General features: G+C 62.7%; 2 protein-coding genes across 3 annotated transcripts; one reads left to right on the top strand and one right to left on the bottom strand.

Moving 5' to 3' along the window:
- The first annotated feature begins 26 nt into the window (after window positions 1-26).
- On the top strand, window positions 27-2,423 carry GPX2 (glutathione peroxidase 2). 2 transcript variants are annotated; one of them, XM_061352289.1, is made up of 2 exons: window positions 27-219; window positions 1,953-2,423. In XM_061352289.1, the coding sequence occupies exons 1-2, from the start codon at window positions 88-90 to the stop codon at window positions 2,301-2,303; spliced, it is 483 nt and encodes a 160-aa protein (XP_061208273.1). In that variant the 5' UTR covers window positions 27-87; the 3' UTR covers window positions 2,304-2,423. The 2 variants fall into 2 exon arrangements, with proteins under 2 accessions (XP_061208273.1, XP_061208272.1); XM_061352288.1 differs by having other exon boundaries at window positions 27-312.
- Window positions 2,424-3,621: 1,198 nt separating this feature from the next.
- Window positions 3,622-7,969, bottom strand: CHURC1 (churchill domain containing 1). The gene is made up of 4 exons (XM_061352297.1): window positions 7,898-7,969; window positions 7,678-7,813; window positions 5,701-5,771; window positions 3,622-4,070 (listed from the first exon to the last, which is right to left on the bottom strand). Exons 1-4 carry the CDS (start codon window positions 7,934-7,936, stop codon window positions 3,978-3,980), a joined length of 339 nt encoding a protein of 112 aa, XP_061208281.1. The 5' UTR covers window positions 7,937-7,969; the 3' UTR covers window positions 3,622-3,977.
- Between the last annotated feature and the right edge of the window lie 6,383 nt (window positions 7,970-14,352).

Below are 14,352 nucleotides of genomic sequence, written 5' to 3'. Positions count from 1 at the left end.
GGCTCCCATCCCATCACGTGGGGCACCGCGAAGCCCTTAAGTCTGCGGGTGGGCGCAGGGCGAAGCGAGGCAGCAGCACCCGCAGCCATGAGCATCCCCATCGCCAAGTCCTTCTACGACCTGAGCGCCACCTCCCTGCAGGGGGAGAGGGTGGATTTCAACGTGTTCCGGGGCCGCGTGGTCCTCATCGAGAACGTGGCATCGCTCTGAGGCTCCACGGTGCGGGATTACACCCAGCTCAACCAGCTGCAGGCCCGCTACCCGCGGCGCCTCGTGGTGCTGGGCTTCCCCTGCAACCAGTTCGGCTGCCAGGTAACAACTGGGAGCTGTGGAATGGGTTGGGAGCATAAAGCTCATCCCAATGGGCAGGGATGCTGGGATGCTTTCCTCGTGGTGCTGGGCTTCCCCTGCAACCAGTTTGGCTGCCAGGTAACAACTGGGAGCTGTGGAATGGGTTGGGGGGGTAAAGCTCATCCCAATGGGCAGGGATGCTGGGATGCTTTCCTCGTGGTGCTGGGCTTCCCTTGCAACCAGTTCGGCTGCCAGGTAACAACTGGGAGCTGTGGAATGGGTTGGGGGGGTAAAGCTCATCCCAATGGGCAGGGATGCTGGGATGCTTTCCTCGTGGTGCTGGGCTTCCCCTGCAACCAGTTCGGCTCCCAGGTAAGAGCTGGGAGCTGTGGAATGGGTTGGGGGGGTAAAGCTCATCCCAATGGGCAGGGATGCAGGGATGCTTTCCTCGTGGTGCTGGGCTTCCCTTGCAACCAGTTTGGCTGCCAGGTAACAACTGGGAGCTGTGGGATGGGTTGGGAGCATAAAGCTCATCCCAACGGGCAGGGATGCTGGGATGCTTTCCTTGTGGTGCTGGGCTTCCCCTGCAACCAGTTCGGCTGCCAGGTAACAACTGGGAGCTGTGGAATGGGTTGGGAGCATAAAGCTCATCCCAATGGGCAGGGATGCTGGGATGCTTTCCTCATGGTGCTGGGCTTCCCCTGCAACCAGTTCGGCTGCCAGGTGAGAGCTGGGAGCTGTGGAATGGGTTGGGAGCATAAAGCTCATCCCAACGGGCAGGGATGCAGGGATGCTTTCCCCGTGGTGCTGGGCTTCCCCTGCAACCAGTTCGGCTGCCAGGTAACAACTGGGAGCTGTGGAATGGGTTGGGAGCATAAAGCTCATCCCAATGGGCAGGGATGCTGGGATGCTTTCCTCATGGTGCTGGGCTTCCCCTGCAACCAGTTCGGCTGCCAGGTGAGAGCTGGGAGCTGTGGAATGGGTTGGGAGCATAAAGCTCATCCCAACGGGCAGGGATGCAGGGATGCTTTCCCCGTGGTGCTGGGCTTCCCCTGCAACCAGTTCGGCTGCCAGGTAACAACTGGGAGCTGTGGAATGGGTTGGGAGCGTAAAGCTCATCCCAATGGGCAGGGATGCTGGGATGCTTTCCTCGTGGTGCTGGGCTTCCCCTGCAACCAGTTCGGCTGCCAGGTGAGAGCTGGGAGCTGTGGAATGGGTTGGGAGCATAAAGCTCATCCCAACGGGCAGGGATGCAGGGATGCTTTCCCCGTGGTGCTGGGCTTCCCCTGCAACCAGTTCGGCTGCCAGGTAACAACTGGGAGCTGTGGAATGGGTTGGGAGGGTAAAGCTCATCCCAATGGGCAGGGATGGGATGCTTTCCTCATGGTGCTGGGCTTCCCCTGCAACCAGTTCGGCTGCCAGGTAACAACTGGGAGCTGTGGAACGGGTTGCTCATCCCAATGGGCAGGGATGCTTTCCTCGTGGTGCTGGGCTTCCCCTGCAACCAGTTCGGCTGCCAAGTAACAACTGGGAGCTGTGGAACGGGTTGCTCATCCCAATGGGCAGGGATGCTTCCCTCCAAGCACCATCAGCGCATCCCAGTGCCGGTCCCTCAGCAGCTCCATTGGGAAGCGCTCTCCTCATGGAACCCTTCCTTGCAGGAGAACAGCACCAACGAGGAGATCCTCAGCATCCTGAAGCACGTGCGGCCGGGGGGCGGCTTCGAGCCCAACTTCACCCTGTTCCAGAAGTGCCAGGTGAACGGCGCCGACACGCACCCGGTCTTCGCCTACCTGAAGCTGCATCTCCCCGCTCCGGCCGACGAGGCCGGGATCCTCATGGCAGAGCCGCGCTTCCTGGCCTGGAGCCCCGTGCGCCGCTCCGACATCTCCTGGAACTTCGAGAAGTTCCTGGTGGGACCCGAAGGGGAACCCTTCCGGCGCTACGGGCCCCGCACGGCCACGGCGCAGCTGGAGCCCGACATCCAGCGCCTCCTCAAGCTGGCCAAATAGAGCCCGCAGCGCACCCGCTGCATCCCGAGGGATGCTCCCGGCTCTCTGCAGTGTGATGGTCCCCTCCGAAACGGGCGCGGGGAGGGGGCTGGATGGGGGCAGAGAGAGGGAGGCATTGGGGTGCTGAGGGTGGGGGGGAATAAAGGAGGAGGGGGTGAAGCCCGAAGTGTGCGTGGTTTGTGGGGGGAGCAGGGGGGAAAGCAGCGGGATGATGGATTGGTGGTGGAGGGAGCGGTGACCGGATCCCTGCGGGTGCCATTGGGTGCCAAGGGAAGCATCACATCCCAGGGAGTGATTTTGGGTGTCATTGGGTACCAAGGGCAGCATCGCACCCCAAGGAGTGATTTTGGGTATCACTGGGTGCCAAGGGCAGCATCGCATCCCAGGGAGTGATTTCGGGTGTCATTGGGTACCAAGGGCAGAATCGCATCCCAAGGAGTGATTTTGGGTGCCAAGGGCAGCATCACATCCCAAGGAATGATTTTGGGTGTCATTGGGTGCCAAGGGCAGCATCGCACCCCAGGGAGTGATTTTGGGTGTCATTGGGTGCCAAGGGCAGCATCGCATCCCAAGGAGTGATTTTGGGTGTCATTGGGTGCCAAGGGCAGCATCACACCCCAGGGAGTGATTTTGGGTGTCATTGGGTGCCAAGGGCAGCATCGCATCCCAAGGAGTGATTTTGGGTGTCATTGGGTGCCAAGGGGAGCATCACACCCCAGGGAGTGATTCTGGGTGTCATTGGGTACCAAGGGCAGCATCGCACCCCAGGGAGTGATTTTGGGTGTCATTGGGTGCCAAGGGAAGCATCACACCCCAGGGAGTGATTTTGGGTGTCATTGGGTACCAAGGGCAGCATCGCACCCCAGGGAGTGATTTTGGGTGCCAAGGGCAGCATCACACCCCAAGGAGTGATTTTGGGTGTCATTGGGTGCCAAAGGCAGCATCGCATCCCAAGGAGTGATTTTGGGTGTCATTGGGTGCCAAGGGCAGCATCACACCCCAGGGAGTGATTTCGGGTGTCATTGGGTGCCAAGGGCAGCATCGCACCCCAAGAACTGATTTTGGGTGTCACTGGGTACCCAAGGGCAGCATTGGGTGTCACTGGGTGACACAACCCAGGGAAACAGGCCCTGGGGGTGCAGTGATCCCAAAGGATCCCATGTAGCTTCTCACCAGGGTTTCAGAGAGCAGGACGGGTGCTGAGGTGCTGGGAAGGGCTGGATCCACTCAAAGGGAAGGAATTCCATAGCCTCACAGGAAGGAAAAGCCCCCCAATCCCTTCCTTGCCCCCCAACCAGCTCTGGGGAGCCCATGGGGATGAAGGCTGTAACACGTCACATTTATTGCCCCACACATGTGGGCTCCTGAGGTGGGGTGAGCACCCTTTGGGACCCCTTTGTGGGGTGACAACATGCTGGGGCCCCCTTCATGTCTTCAGCACATGGGGGGGGGTTCAGATTGTGGTGCTCCTGCTTATTCCTGGAGCTGGGATGCGGGTATGGGAGCATGGAAGCATCCGGAATGCACCACATCCAGGCTGGAAGACTGGAGAAACCAGGTAAAGGAAAACATTACCCACAGGGATCCCAATGCCAGGGATCTCCTGGTGCGGATGGGGAGTGGGAAGGGAGATGCTGGGACACCCAGGGACTCATACTGGGATCCAAACTGGCTTCAGAAGAGAGGAGTCATCTGCCTGGGGTCATCAGGGAGGATGCTGATGGAGTCCTCAGCCCGGCCACAGAGCAGGCACAGCATCGTGTATTCCTGATGGGATAGAGAGGGATGAGCACAGGAGGGTGTATTCCTGATGGGACACAGAGGGATGAGCACAGGAGGGTGTATTCCTGATGGGATAGAGAGGGATGAGCACAGGAGGGTGTATTCCTGATGGGACACAGAGGGATGAGCACAGGAGGGTGTATTCTGATGGGACACAGAGGGATGAGCACAGGAGGGTGTATTCCTGATGGGATAGAGAGGGATGAGCACAGGAGGGTGTATTCCTCATGGGATAGAGAGGGATGAGCACAGGAGGGTGTATTCCTGATGGGACACAGAGGGATGAGCACAGGAGGGTGTATTCCTGATGGGATAGAGAGGGATGAGCACAGGAGGGTGTATTCCTGATGGGACACAGAGGGATGAGCACAGGAGGGTGTATTCCTGATGGGATAGAGAGGGATGAGCACAGGAGGGTGTATTCCTGATGGGACACAGAGGGATGAGCACAGGAGGGTGTATTCTGATGGGATAGAGAGGGATGAGCACAGGAGGGTGTGTTCCTGATGGGACACAGAGGGATGAGCACAGGAGGGTGTATTCCTGATGGGACACAGAGGGATGAGCACAGGAGGGTGTATTCCTGATGGGACACAGAGGGATGAGCACAGGAGGGTGTATTCCTGGTGGGATAGAGAGGGATGAGCACAGGAGGGTGTATTCCTGATGGGATAGAGAGGGATGAGCACAGGGAGGAAGGGGATTCCTCAGAGGGATGAGCACAGGAGGGTGTATTCCTGATGGGACACAGAGGGATGAGCACAGGAGGGTGTATTCCTGATGGGATGGAGATGAGCACAGGAGGGTGTATTCCTGATGGGACAGAGGGGAGAGCACAGGAGGGTGTATTCCTGATGGGACACAGAGGGATGAGCACAGGAGGGTGTATTCTGATGGGACACAGAGGGATGAGCACAGGAGGGTGTATTCTGATGGGACACAGAGGGATGAGCACAGGAGGGTGTATTCTGATGGGACACAGAGGGATGAGCACAGGAGGGTGTATTCCTGGTGGGATAAGAGAGGGATGAGCACAGGAGGGTGTATTCCTGATGGGACACAGAGGGATGAGCACAGGAGGGTGTATTCCTGATGGGATAGAGAGGGATGAGCACAGGAGGGTGTATTCCTGATGGGATAGAGAGGGATGAGCACAGGAGGGTGTATTCCTGATGGGATAGAGAGGGATGAGCACAGGAGGGTGTATTCTGATGGGACACAGAGGGATGAGCACAGGAGGGTGTATTCCTGATGGGACACAGAGGGATGAGCACAGGAGGGTGTATTCTGATGGGACACAGTGGGGGGGCTGGCACCGCAGCTCCGCTGCTCTCCTGCAGGGAAACCCAAGCCGGCTCCATCACCCGATCCCCGACTGCAATCGGATCCAGTGGGATCCAGTTTCCCACTCCCCCCAGCCCATTTTCCACCCTCGAGCTCCTGCATAGGAAAGGTGCCAGGGCGGAGGTGGGAAGAGCCATGCTTGGCTGCACCATCATTCCCACTGCACTGCCTGGGATGCACGAGGTGAGCGGGGAGCAGGGCCCAGTGCCAGCAAGCACAGGGGGGGCCTGGCCCCCCAGCAGTGGGGCACACAGTGGGGCTCTGGGGGTACCTGGTACTCATCCACCACACTGAAGGTGTACTCGTGGCGTGCAATGAGGTGGTGGCAGCTCCGGCACAGGTCTGCGGAGGGGAGAGGACACTGGGGTTAAGGGGATGCGGCTGCTCCCACCCCTGAGCGTTCCCACCCCGATGCCCTCAGCCCCTTAGGGACAAAGGGATGCGCCCCCCATCCCCTGTAGCATTAATCCACCCCCAGCCCCTAAACCCCTTCCCAGCCATCAGCTCCCTGACGCCCCTCAACCCCAAACCCTGAGATCCCTCCCTTAAGCATCACTTCCCCAGCCCATGACCCCGCAAAAGCATCACCCCCACCCCAAGGGTACCCCCCCCAGCATCAGACCCCAAACAAAACCTCCCTCATCTCCATAGGCCTCAAACTCCCTCCATTCCTTTCCAAGCCCCAAATCCCAAAGGTTTTCCACATCCCCAGACCCTAAAGCCCCCACATCCAGCCCCAAAGGTCCCCTCAAGCCCCAAACCCCAGAGCACGAGACCCCAAAGGGCCCCCCCCCCCGAGGTATAAACCCCAAAACCCCAAAGGCCCCCAGTAGCCCTAAAGGCCTCCCCCATCCTAACCCAACCCCAGACCCCAAAGGGTCCCCCATCCCCAAAGGCCCCCCAACCCCCCCCCCCAACCCCCGAGCCCAAAGGCCCTGCTCAGCCTTAAAGAATCCCCCAACCTCAGACCCCAAAGGGTCCCCCCCCATACCCAAAGGCCCCGCTCAGCCCTAAAGGACCCCCATAGCCATAAATGCCCCCCTCAAATCCCAAAGAGTCCCCCGTACCCAAAGCCCCCCCTCGGCCCTAAAAGCCCTGCTCAGCCTTAAAAGCCCCCTCAATAACCCTAAAGGCCCCCTCAACCTCAGACGCCAAAGGGTCCCCCCATCCTCAAAGGCCCCCCCACCCTCAGACCCTAAAGGGTCCCCTCCCATCCCCACAGCCACCCCCATCCCCAAAGGCTCCCCAATAGCCTCAAAGGCCTCTCCAACCATTTTGACCATCCCACCCTCAGACCCCAAAGGGTCTCCCCCTACCCCCACAGGTTCCGCTCAGCCCTAAAGGCCCCCCATAACCCTAAATGCCCCCCCGAACCCTAGACCCCAAAGGCACCCCTGAGCCCCACAGGTCCGAATCAGCCCCAAAGGCCCCCCCCACCTCAGACCCCAAAGGCCCCGCTCAGCCCTAAAGCCCCCACCACCCAATGACCCCAAAGGGTCCCCCCTATCCCTATCCCCAAAGGCCCCCCAGCCCTAAAGGCCCTGCTCAGCCTTAAAGGCCCCCCCACCCTCCCAACCCCCCCCCCCATCCCCACAGCCACCCCCACCCCACCCCAAAGGCCCCCCATAGGCCCAAAGGCCCCCCCACCCTCAGACCCCAAAGGCCCCCTCACCCTCAGACCCCTCATGCCCCCCCATCCTCAGACCCCTCAGGCTCACCCCACAGCCCCAAAGGCCGCCCCATAGCCCCAAAGGCAACCCCTCACCCTCAGACCCCAAAGGCCCCCCCCATAGCCCCAGAGGTCCCCTCACCCTCAAACCCAAAGCCCCCCCACCCTCCCAACCCAAAGGCCCCCCCACCCTCAGACCCCTCAGGCCCACCCCATAGCCCCAAAGGCCTCCTCACCCTCAGACCCCTCAGGCCCACCCCATAGCCCCAAAGGCCCCCCCATAGCCCCAAAGGCCCCCTCAAGCCCCAAGGGCCCCCCATAGCCCCAAAGGCTCCCCCCCCTCAGACCCCAAAGGCCCCCCCATAGCCCCAAAGGCCCCCTCACCCTCAAACCCCAAAGGCCCCCATAGCCCCAAAGACCCCCTCACCCTCAGACCCCTCAGGCCCACCCCACAGCCCCAAAGGCCCCTCACCCTCAACTCCAAAGGCCCCCCCCATCCCCTGAGGGCCCCCGATCCCCTGGGGTCCCCCATCGCCCCAAGGCCCCCCCCCCATCCCCGCCGCCCCGGTTCCCGCTCACGGTCGTAGGTGACGATCTCCTCCCCGCCGTGCAGCCCGGCCGCGCGGTTGCTCAGCAGCACCAGGTCCCGGCGGCCGCACTGCGCGCACCCCACGAAGTTGAGCAGGAAGGAGCCGCCCTCCAGGCACGTGGTGCCCTACGGCACCGGCACACGGTCGGTATCGGTACCGACACCAGTACCGGGGCCATCCCGGCCCACCCCGGCCCGGCCTCGGCCTACCCGCTCCGGGTACTCGGTGCCCACACAGCCGCCGCACATCCCGCCGCAGCTCTCGCGAGACTTCCGCCGTGGGGGCGGAGCTTAGCTCAAGGTTGGGGGCGTGACCAACGCTATTAACCCCACCTACAATATGGGGGCTTATCAGTGTCTATATATGGGCGTGGCTTGCGTGTGACTGGGCGTGGTTTACGAATAGGGGAGTGGTTTATGGGTGGGGGCGTGGCCAATCGGTAGCCCCCTCCCCGACCCAGGGTTGGTGCTTGGGCAGCCAGCGCTGGGCTGCGGGGTCCTAGCGCCGTTGGTCGGGGGCTCTCAGTGGGGCCGGCTGGGGGCAAGCTGGGCGGGTTGGGGGGGGTCAGGGCAGGATGGGGATCACCTGAGCGCTTTGGGGAGTGCCCAGGGCTACCTGAGGGAGCCCCAGGGCCAGTGGGGGACTCTCAGGACCGGAGGGGGGTGCCTGGGGTTAGCCAGGGTGCCCCCAGGACCAAGAGCACCCAGGGCTGTCTGGGGGGCACCCAGGGCTACCTGAGCTACACGTAGGGCTAGTACCCCTGGGACCAGCTAAGGGAGCCTCAGGGCTGGTGGGAGACACCCAGGGCTAGTGGGGGGTGCCTGGGACTACCTGGGTGACCCCCATGGGTAGCCAGCAGTGCCCGGGGCCAGGCAGAGCTACTCGGGTCAAGCTGGGGGCCACCACTCAGGACTAGCGAGGGTACCCCTAGGGCCACCTGGGGGAGCGCTGGGACCAGCTGAGAGCCTCCCAGAGGTGGCCAGGAGAGCCTGGGGCTCTCTGGGGTGCGCTTGGGACCAGCTGAGGGACAAGCAGGGATAACGGGGATAATGGGACTGAGGACTAGTGGGGGACAGCCAGGGCTAGCCGAGGGGTGCCTGGGACGGAGTGACCCCCATGGCTAGCCAGGAGTGCCCTAGGGCTAGTTGGGGAACCCTAGGGCTAGCTGAGGAAGCGCTGGAACTAGCAAGGGGACGAGCAGGGCTAGCTGGAGAGTACCTGGGACTAGTAAGGGGACGAGCAGGGCTAGCTGAGGAAGCGCTGGGACTAGCAAGGGGACGAGCAGGGCTAGCTGGAGGGTACCTGGGGCTAGCAAGGGGACGAGCAGGGCTAGCTGAGGGAGCGCTGGGACTAGCAAGGGGACGAGCAGGGCGAGCTGGAGGGTACCTGGGACTAGCTATGGGACGCGCAGGGCTAGCTGAGGAAGCGCTGGGACTAGCAAGGAGACGAGCAGGGCTAGCTGGAGGGTACCTGGGACTAGCTATAGGGACGCGCAGGGCTAGCTGAGGAAGCGCTGGGACTAGCAAGGGGACGAGCAGGGCTAGCTGGAGGGTACCTGGGACTAGCTATGGGGAGGCGCTGGGCTAGCTGAGGAAGCGCTGGGACTAGCTATGGGACGCACAGGGCTAGTGGGGGAGACCCAGGGCCAGTGTGGGGTGCCTGGGGCTAACGGGGAGACCCCCAGAGCACGGGGACACCCGTGCCTCCCTCGGGGGGTGCAGCACCCGCGTGCCCCCCATGGTACCCAGCGCTGGTTGGGTCCCTGTTCCCCCCCTCCTCTACCTAACGGGGTACCCGGAGCGGGGGGTCCCGAGTTACCGGTTGGAGGGGGGGGGCTCTGCGCCGCTCCGTGCCCGGTAGGAGCCGGTGGCGGCGGCGGCGGCAGCGGCGGCCGGGGGGGGCCGCTGTGCTGCATTGCGGGGCGGGCGGCTCGTCCCCGCCCGCCTCGGCTCGGCTCGGCTCGGCCCGGCCCTCGCGGGGGGGAGCGGGGCTATCGGGGCCGGGCAGCGCCGTGGCCCCGGGCAGGAATGTCCCTGCGCGCACAGATAATGTTATTTATATCGCGGCACAGGGCGGCTCCGCTCCCCCCGCCCCGCTCCGGTCCCGGCTCCCCCTCCGGCCCCGGGCCCGCTGCCGCCGCCGCCGCTCGTCCGCCCGCAGCCCCGCGCAGGTGAGAGCCGGGATGCGGGGATGGGGATGGAGATGGAAGGGGGGGGTGGGTACCAGGACGCGGTGCAGCCCCGCGGGGGCTGCGGGTACCGGGTAAAGTTCAGCGCTCTCCGTTATCCCCCTCTCGGTGTCAGCGGGGGTCCCGACGGGGACGGGAAGGACGGGGCGGGCGAGCGGCGGTGACTTTGTGGGGCAGCCCGGGGACGCTGTCCCTATGGGGGGGGACCCACAGCAACAACAACAACAACAACAAGGTCCTGGGGGCTCCGGTAGCACCGGGAGCGCGGCGGTGGGACAGCGGGCTCCGGTGGGATGCGTCCCCCCCCAGCCTGCTCATAGCGACTGGGGCAGACTGGAGTTACTGGGAGGAGTTCCCCATCTCCTGTGTCCTTGTGTCCCGTCCCCCCCCCCTTGTCCCGGCGGTAGGAGGATGCTCAGGGATGGGTGTTGGGATGAAGGGATTCCCCCCCCCTTAATAAGCCAGATTCCTGTTTCAAGGCAGCTTTTGCCTTTGTAAACCCACTCCTGGAGGCAGGGAATTGCGGAGCTGTTTCCCTGTTGGCTTATCCCAATGGGATATAAGGAAAGGACCCCCCCCCTCCACCAACAGCAGTGGGTGCTGGCCCCCAGCCTCCCCCCGAGGTGCGTTTTGTCGCTATGGGGTGGTTTCGGGGCCCCATGTAGTGCTTTTGGGGTGAGGGGGGGGCAGCTCCTAAGAAGGGAGCCAAGGGGAGGCCTATTTATAGGCAGCAATGTGTGTGGAGCGTCAGCACGTGTGCGTGTCCCCGTGTTAGGGGACATGGGACAGTCCTGGCACGGCCGGCATCCGAGCCCATTCCAGCCCTAGGGAAACCCAAACCCTCACCCATGGGTGGGAGGGAGGGCGAGGCCCGGCGCTGCCTGCAGGAGCTGTGCCATGCCGTGCCATGCCGTGCCATGCCGTGCCAAAGGAGCCCGTGCCGTGCCGAGCGGGACCATCTGCTCCAGGCCCTTCCCATGCGCTTGGGATGCAGGAGGGATGTGGGGATACCCCTCAATTCCTGCCAATTCCCAACGGGGCTGGAGATGGAGGGTGATGGAGGTGAAGTGAAGCAGCCGGGGTGACACTGGGTGCCACCGGGACTCCCCAGTCCCACTGTGAAGGTGATGGAGCGGCTGTTTTGGGGTGATTCCGGGGTGTTTTGGGGTCCCCATGCGCCCTCAAGCAGCAGCAGGCAGTGTTTTGGCAGCACACTGTGACGGTGAAGGGTGAACCAGGGGTGCCCCGGCCGCCATCGGGGTGCAGGGGGGGGGTCACCCCACCACCCAGGCCCTATGGGGGGGGACACCGGCAGCGGCACGGTGCCAGCCCCTCACCGGGAAGTGCTGATTCACGGCGCTGCCCTGGCTCCGGCCGCAGGATGCTCGGTGCTGGCGACGGCATCCCGGGATTCCAATGGGTGGGAATGGGGGGGGCTCTGCCAGCGGGGCCCTTGGGAAGGCACTGGGGAAGCAGAGGGAGATTTAAAGGCTGCGTGAGCGCCCGCGCCTGATGCACGCTGGAAGCTCCCTTGGGTCCCATCTCTTCCTCTTCCTCCTCCTCCTCCTCCTCGGATGCTCGCTGCTGTGCTGATGATGCTGTGGGATGATGCAGCCAGGACCTGACACAACTCGGCCCGCTCGGGGCATCGCATCCCGAGGCTGGGATCCTTTGGGATTGGGATTGGGGTTATTGGGGGGGGGGGGGGATGTTCCCACATCTGGGGTTCTGCTGCGGGACCTGAGCACTTGCACGGTCTTGAGCGCTCCCCTGTGCCTTATTGCGTGTCCTTGCGTGCACTCCCGTGTCCTTGCGTGCACGTGTGTGCTCTTACACGCTCCAGCGTGTCCTGGCTCACGTGTGCACGCACTGGCACGCTTCTCCATGGCCTTGCTCACATGTGCATGCTCTGGCATGCTTCTCCATGTCCTTGCTCACATGTGCATGCTCTTACATGCCCTGGCACGCTTCTCCATGTCCTTGCTCACATGTGCAGGCTCTGGCACACTTCTCCATGTCCTTGCTCACATGTGCATGCTCCTACATGCTCTGGCACGCTTCTCCATGGCCTTGCTCACATGTGCATGCTCTTACATGCTCTGGCACGCTTCTCCATGGCCTTGCTCGCATGTGCATGCTCCTACATGCTCTGTCACGCTCCTGCATGTCCTTGCACACATGTGCATGCTCTTACATGCTCTGCCATGCTCCTGCATGTCCTTGTTCACATGTGCACGCTCTGCCACTCTCTTGCATGTCCTTGCTCACACATGCATGCTCTTACATGCTCTGTCACACTCCTGCATGTCCTTGCTCACACGTGCACGCTCTGTCATGCTCTGTCATGCTCCCACCCGTCCTTGCTCACATGTGCATGCTCTTACACACTCTGCCATGCTCCTGCATGTCCTTGCTCACATGTGCATGCTCTTACACGCTGTGCCATGCTCCTGCATGTCCTTGCACACATGTGCATGCTGTCACGCTCTGTCACGCTCTGTCACGCTCTGTCACGCTCTGTCACGCTCTGTCACGCTCCCGCATGTCCTTGCACACATGTGCATGCTCTTACACGCTCTTACACGCTCTGTCACGCTCCCCCCCTTTCTTGCTCCCGCATGCACACTCCACCACGCTCCCGCACACGCTCGCTCACACGTGCCGTCCCCTACCCCTGCTCCCCTCCATGCCCAGGCTCTATCGCACTCCCCCACCTCCCAGCCGGGCCCCGGAGCCAAGTCCCTGCCTGCGGGGCCACGATTACTGCGGGAGCCGGGCCCTGCCCAGCGCTGCCGGCCCCGATAACGCCCGGGGGCTCCGGGGACACCCACGGCCGAGGGACCCCGCGGAGCCGCGGTTGGGGGGGGGGATCCCGGCCGGGTGCTGGCTCCTGCTCCCATGCGGGGCCCCAGCGCCCCCCCCCCCCCGCCGCCAGCTGCTCAGGGGCATTTATAGACATAGACCGGGTCTCAAATGTCCACGGGGAGGGGGGGGCCCGGCCCCGGCAGCTGTCACCGGCTCCGTGCCATTGATGATGGTGGTGACCCCTCTATGGGGTGGGTGCAACAGCATCGGTGTCCATGGGGTACCAGGGCTGTGGCACTGGGTGTGATTGTCACCGGCTCCGTGCCATTGGTGATGGTGGTGACCCCTCTATGGGGTGGGTGCAACAGCATCGGTGTCCATGGGGTACCAGGGCTGTGGCACTGGGTGTGATTGTCACCGGCTCCGTGCCATTGGTGATGGTGGTGACCCCTCTATGGGGCGGGTGCAACAGCATCGGTGTCCATGGGGTACCAGGGCAGAGAGGACACCAATGGGACCTGGGTTGGAGCTATTGTCACCTGCTCTGTGCCACTGGTGATGGTGATGACCCCTCTATGGTGTGGTGATGGGATGTGTGCAATAGCACCCGTGTCTATGAGGGTACCAGGGCTGTGGCACTGGGTGTGATTGTCACCTGCCTTGTGCCACTGGTGATGCTAGTGAACCCCTCTATGGTGTGGCAATGGGGTGAGCGTAACAGTACCCACATCCCTTGGGGTACCAGGGGTGAGGGGACACCAATGGGGACCTGGGTTGGGGCTATTGTCACCCACTTTGTGCCACCGGTGATGGTGAACCCCCTCCATGGTGCTGTGATGCGGTGGGTGTAACAGTACCCACATCCCTTTGGGTACCAGGGGTGAGGGGACACCAATGGGGACATCGGTTAGGGTTGTTGTCACCTGCTTTGTTGCAACGGGGCCAGTGAACCTCCTCCATGGTGCAGCGTTGGGGTGGGTGCAACAGCACCCATGTCCTTGGGGTACCCAGGGTTGAGGGGACACCCATGGGGACCCAGGTTGTGGAGCTGCATGTGATTGTCACCTGCTTTGTGCCACCAGTGATGGTGAACCCCCTTCATGGTGCAGTGCCGGGATGGATGCAAGAGCATCCATGTCCCTGGGGTACCCAAGAGTGAGGTGACACCCATGGGGACCCGGGTTGGGATGCTGGGTGCCCTTGTCACCCACTTTGTGCCATCTCCTCCATGCTGCAGTGTTAGGATGGGTGCAACAGCACCCATGTCCCTGGGGTACCCGAGGGTGAGGTGACACCCATGGGGACCCGGGTTGGGATGCTGGGTGCCCTTGTCACCCACTTTGTGCCATCTCCTCCATGATGCAGTGCCAGGATGGGCGCAACATCACCCATGTCCCTGGGGTACCCGAGGGTGAGGGGACACCCATGGGGACCCGGGTTGGGATGCTGGGTGCCCTTGTCACCCACTTTGTGCCATCTCCTCCATGTTGCAGTGCTGGAATGGGTGCAACAGCACCCATGTCCCTGGGGTACCCGAGGGTGAGGGGACACCCATGGGGACCCGGGTTGGGATGCTGGGTGCCCTTGTCACCCACTTTGTGCCACCTCCTCCGTGCTGCAGTGTCAGGATGGGCGCAAGAGCACCCATGTCCCTGGGGTACCCGAGGGTGA

This window comes from Neopsephotus bourkii, unplaced genomic scaffold (assembly GCF_033783945.1).
Source record: "Neopsephotus bourkii isolate Nb327-2 ecotype Australia unplaced genomic scaffold, CSIRO-AGI_Nbou_v1 NB_658, whole genome shotgun sequence".
Taxonomy (NCBI): Eukaryota; Metazoa; Chordata; class Aves; order Psittaciformes; family Psittacidae; genus Neopsephotus; species Neopsephotus bourkii.
This window is presented reverse-complemented; position numbering and strand designations above follow the sequence as displayed.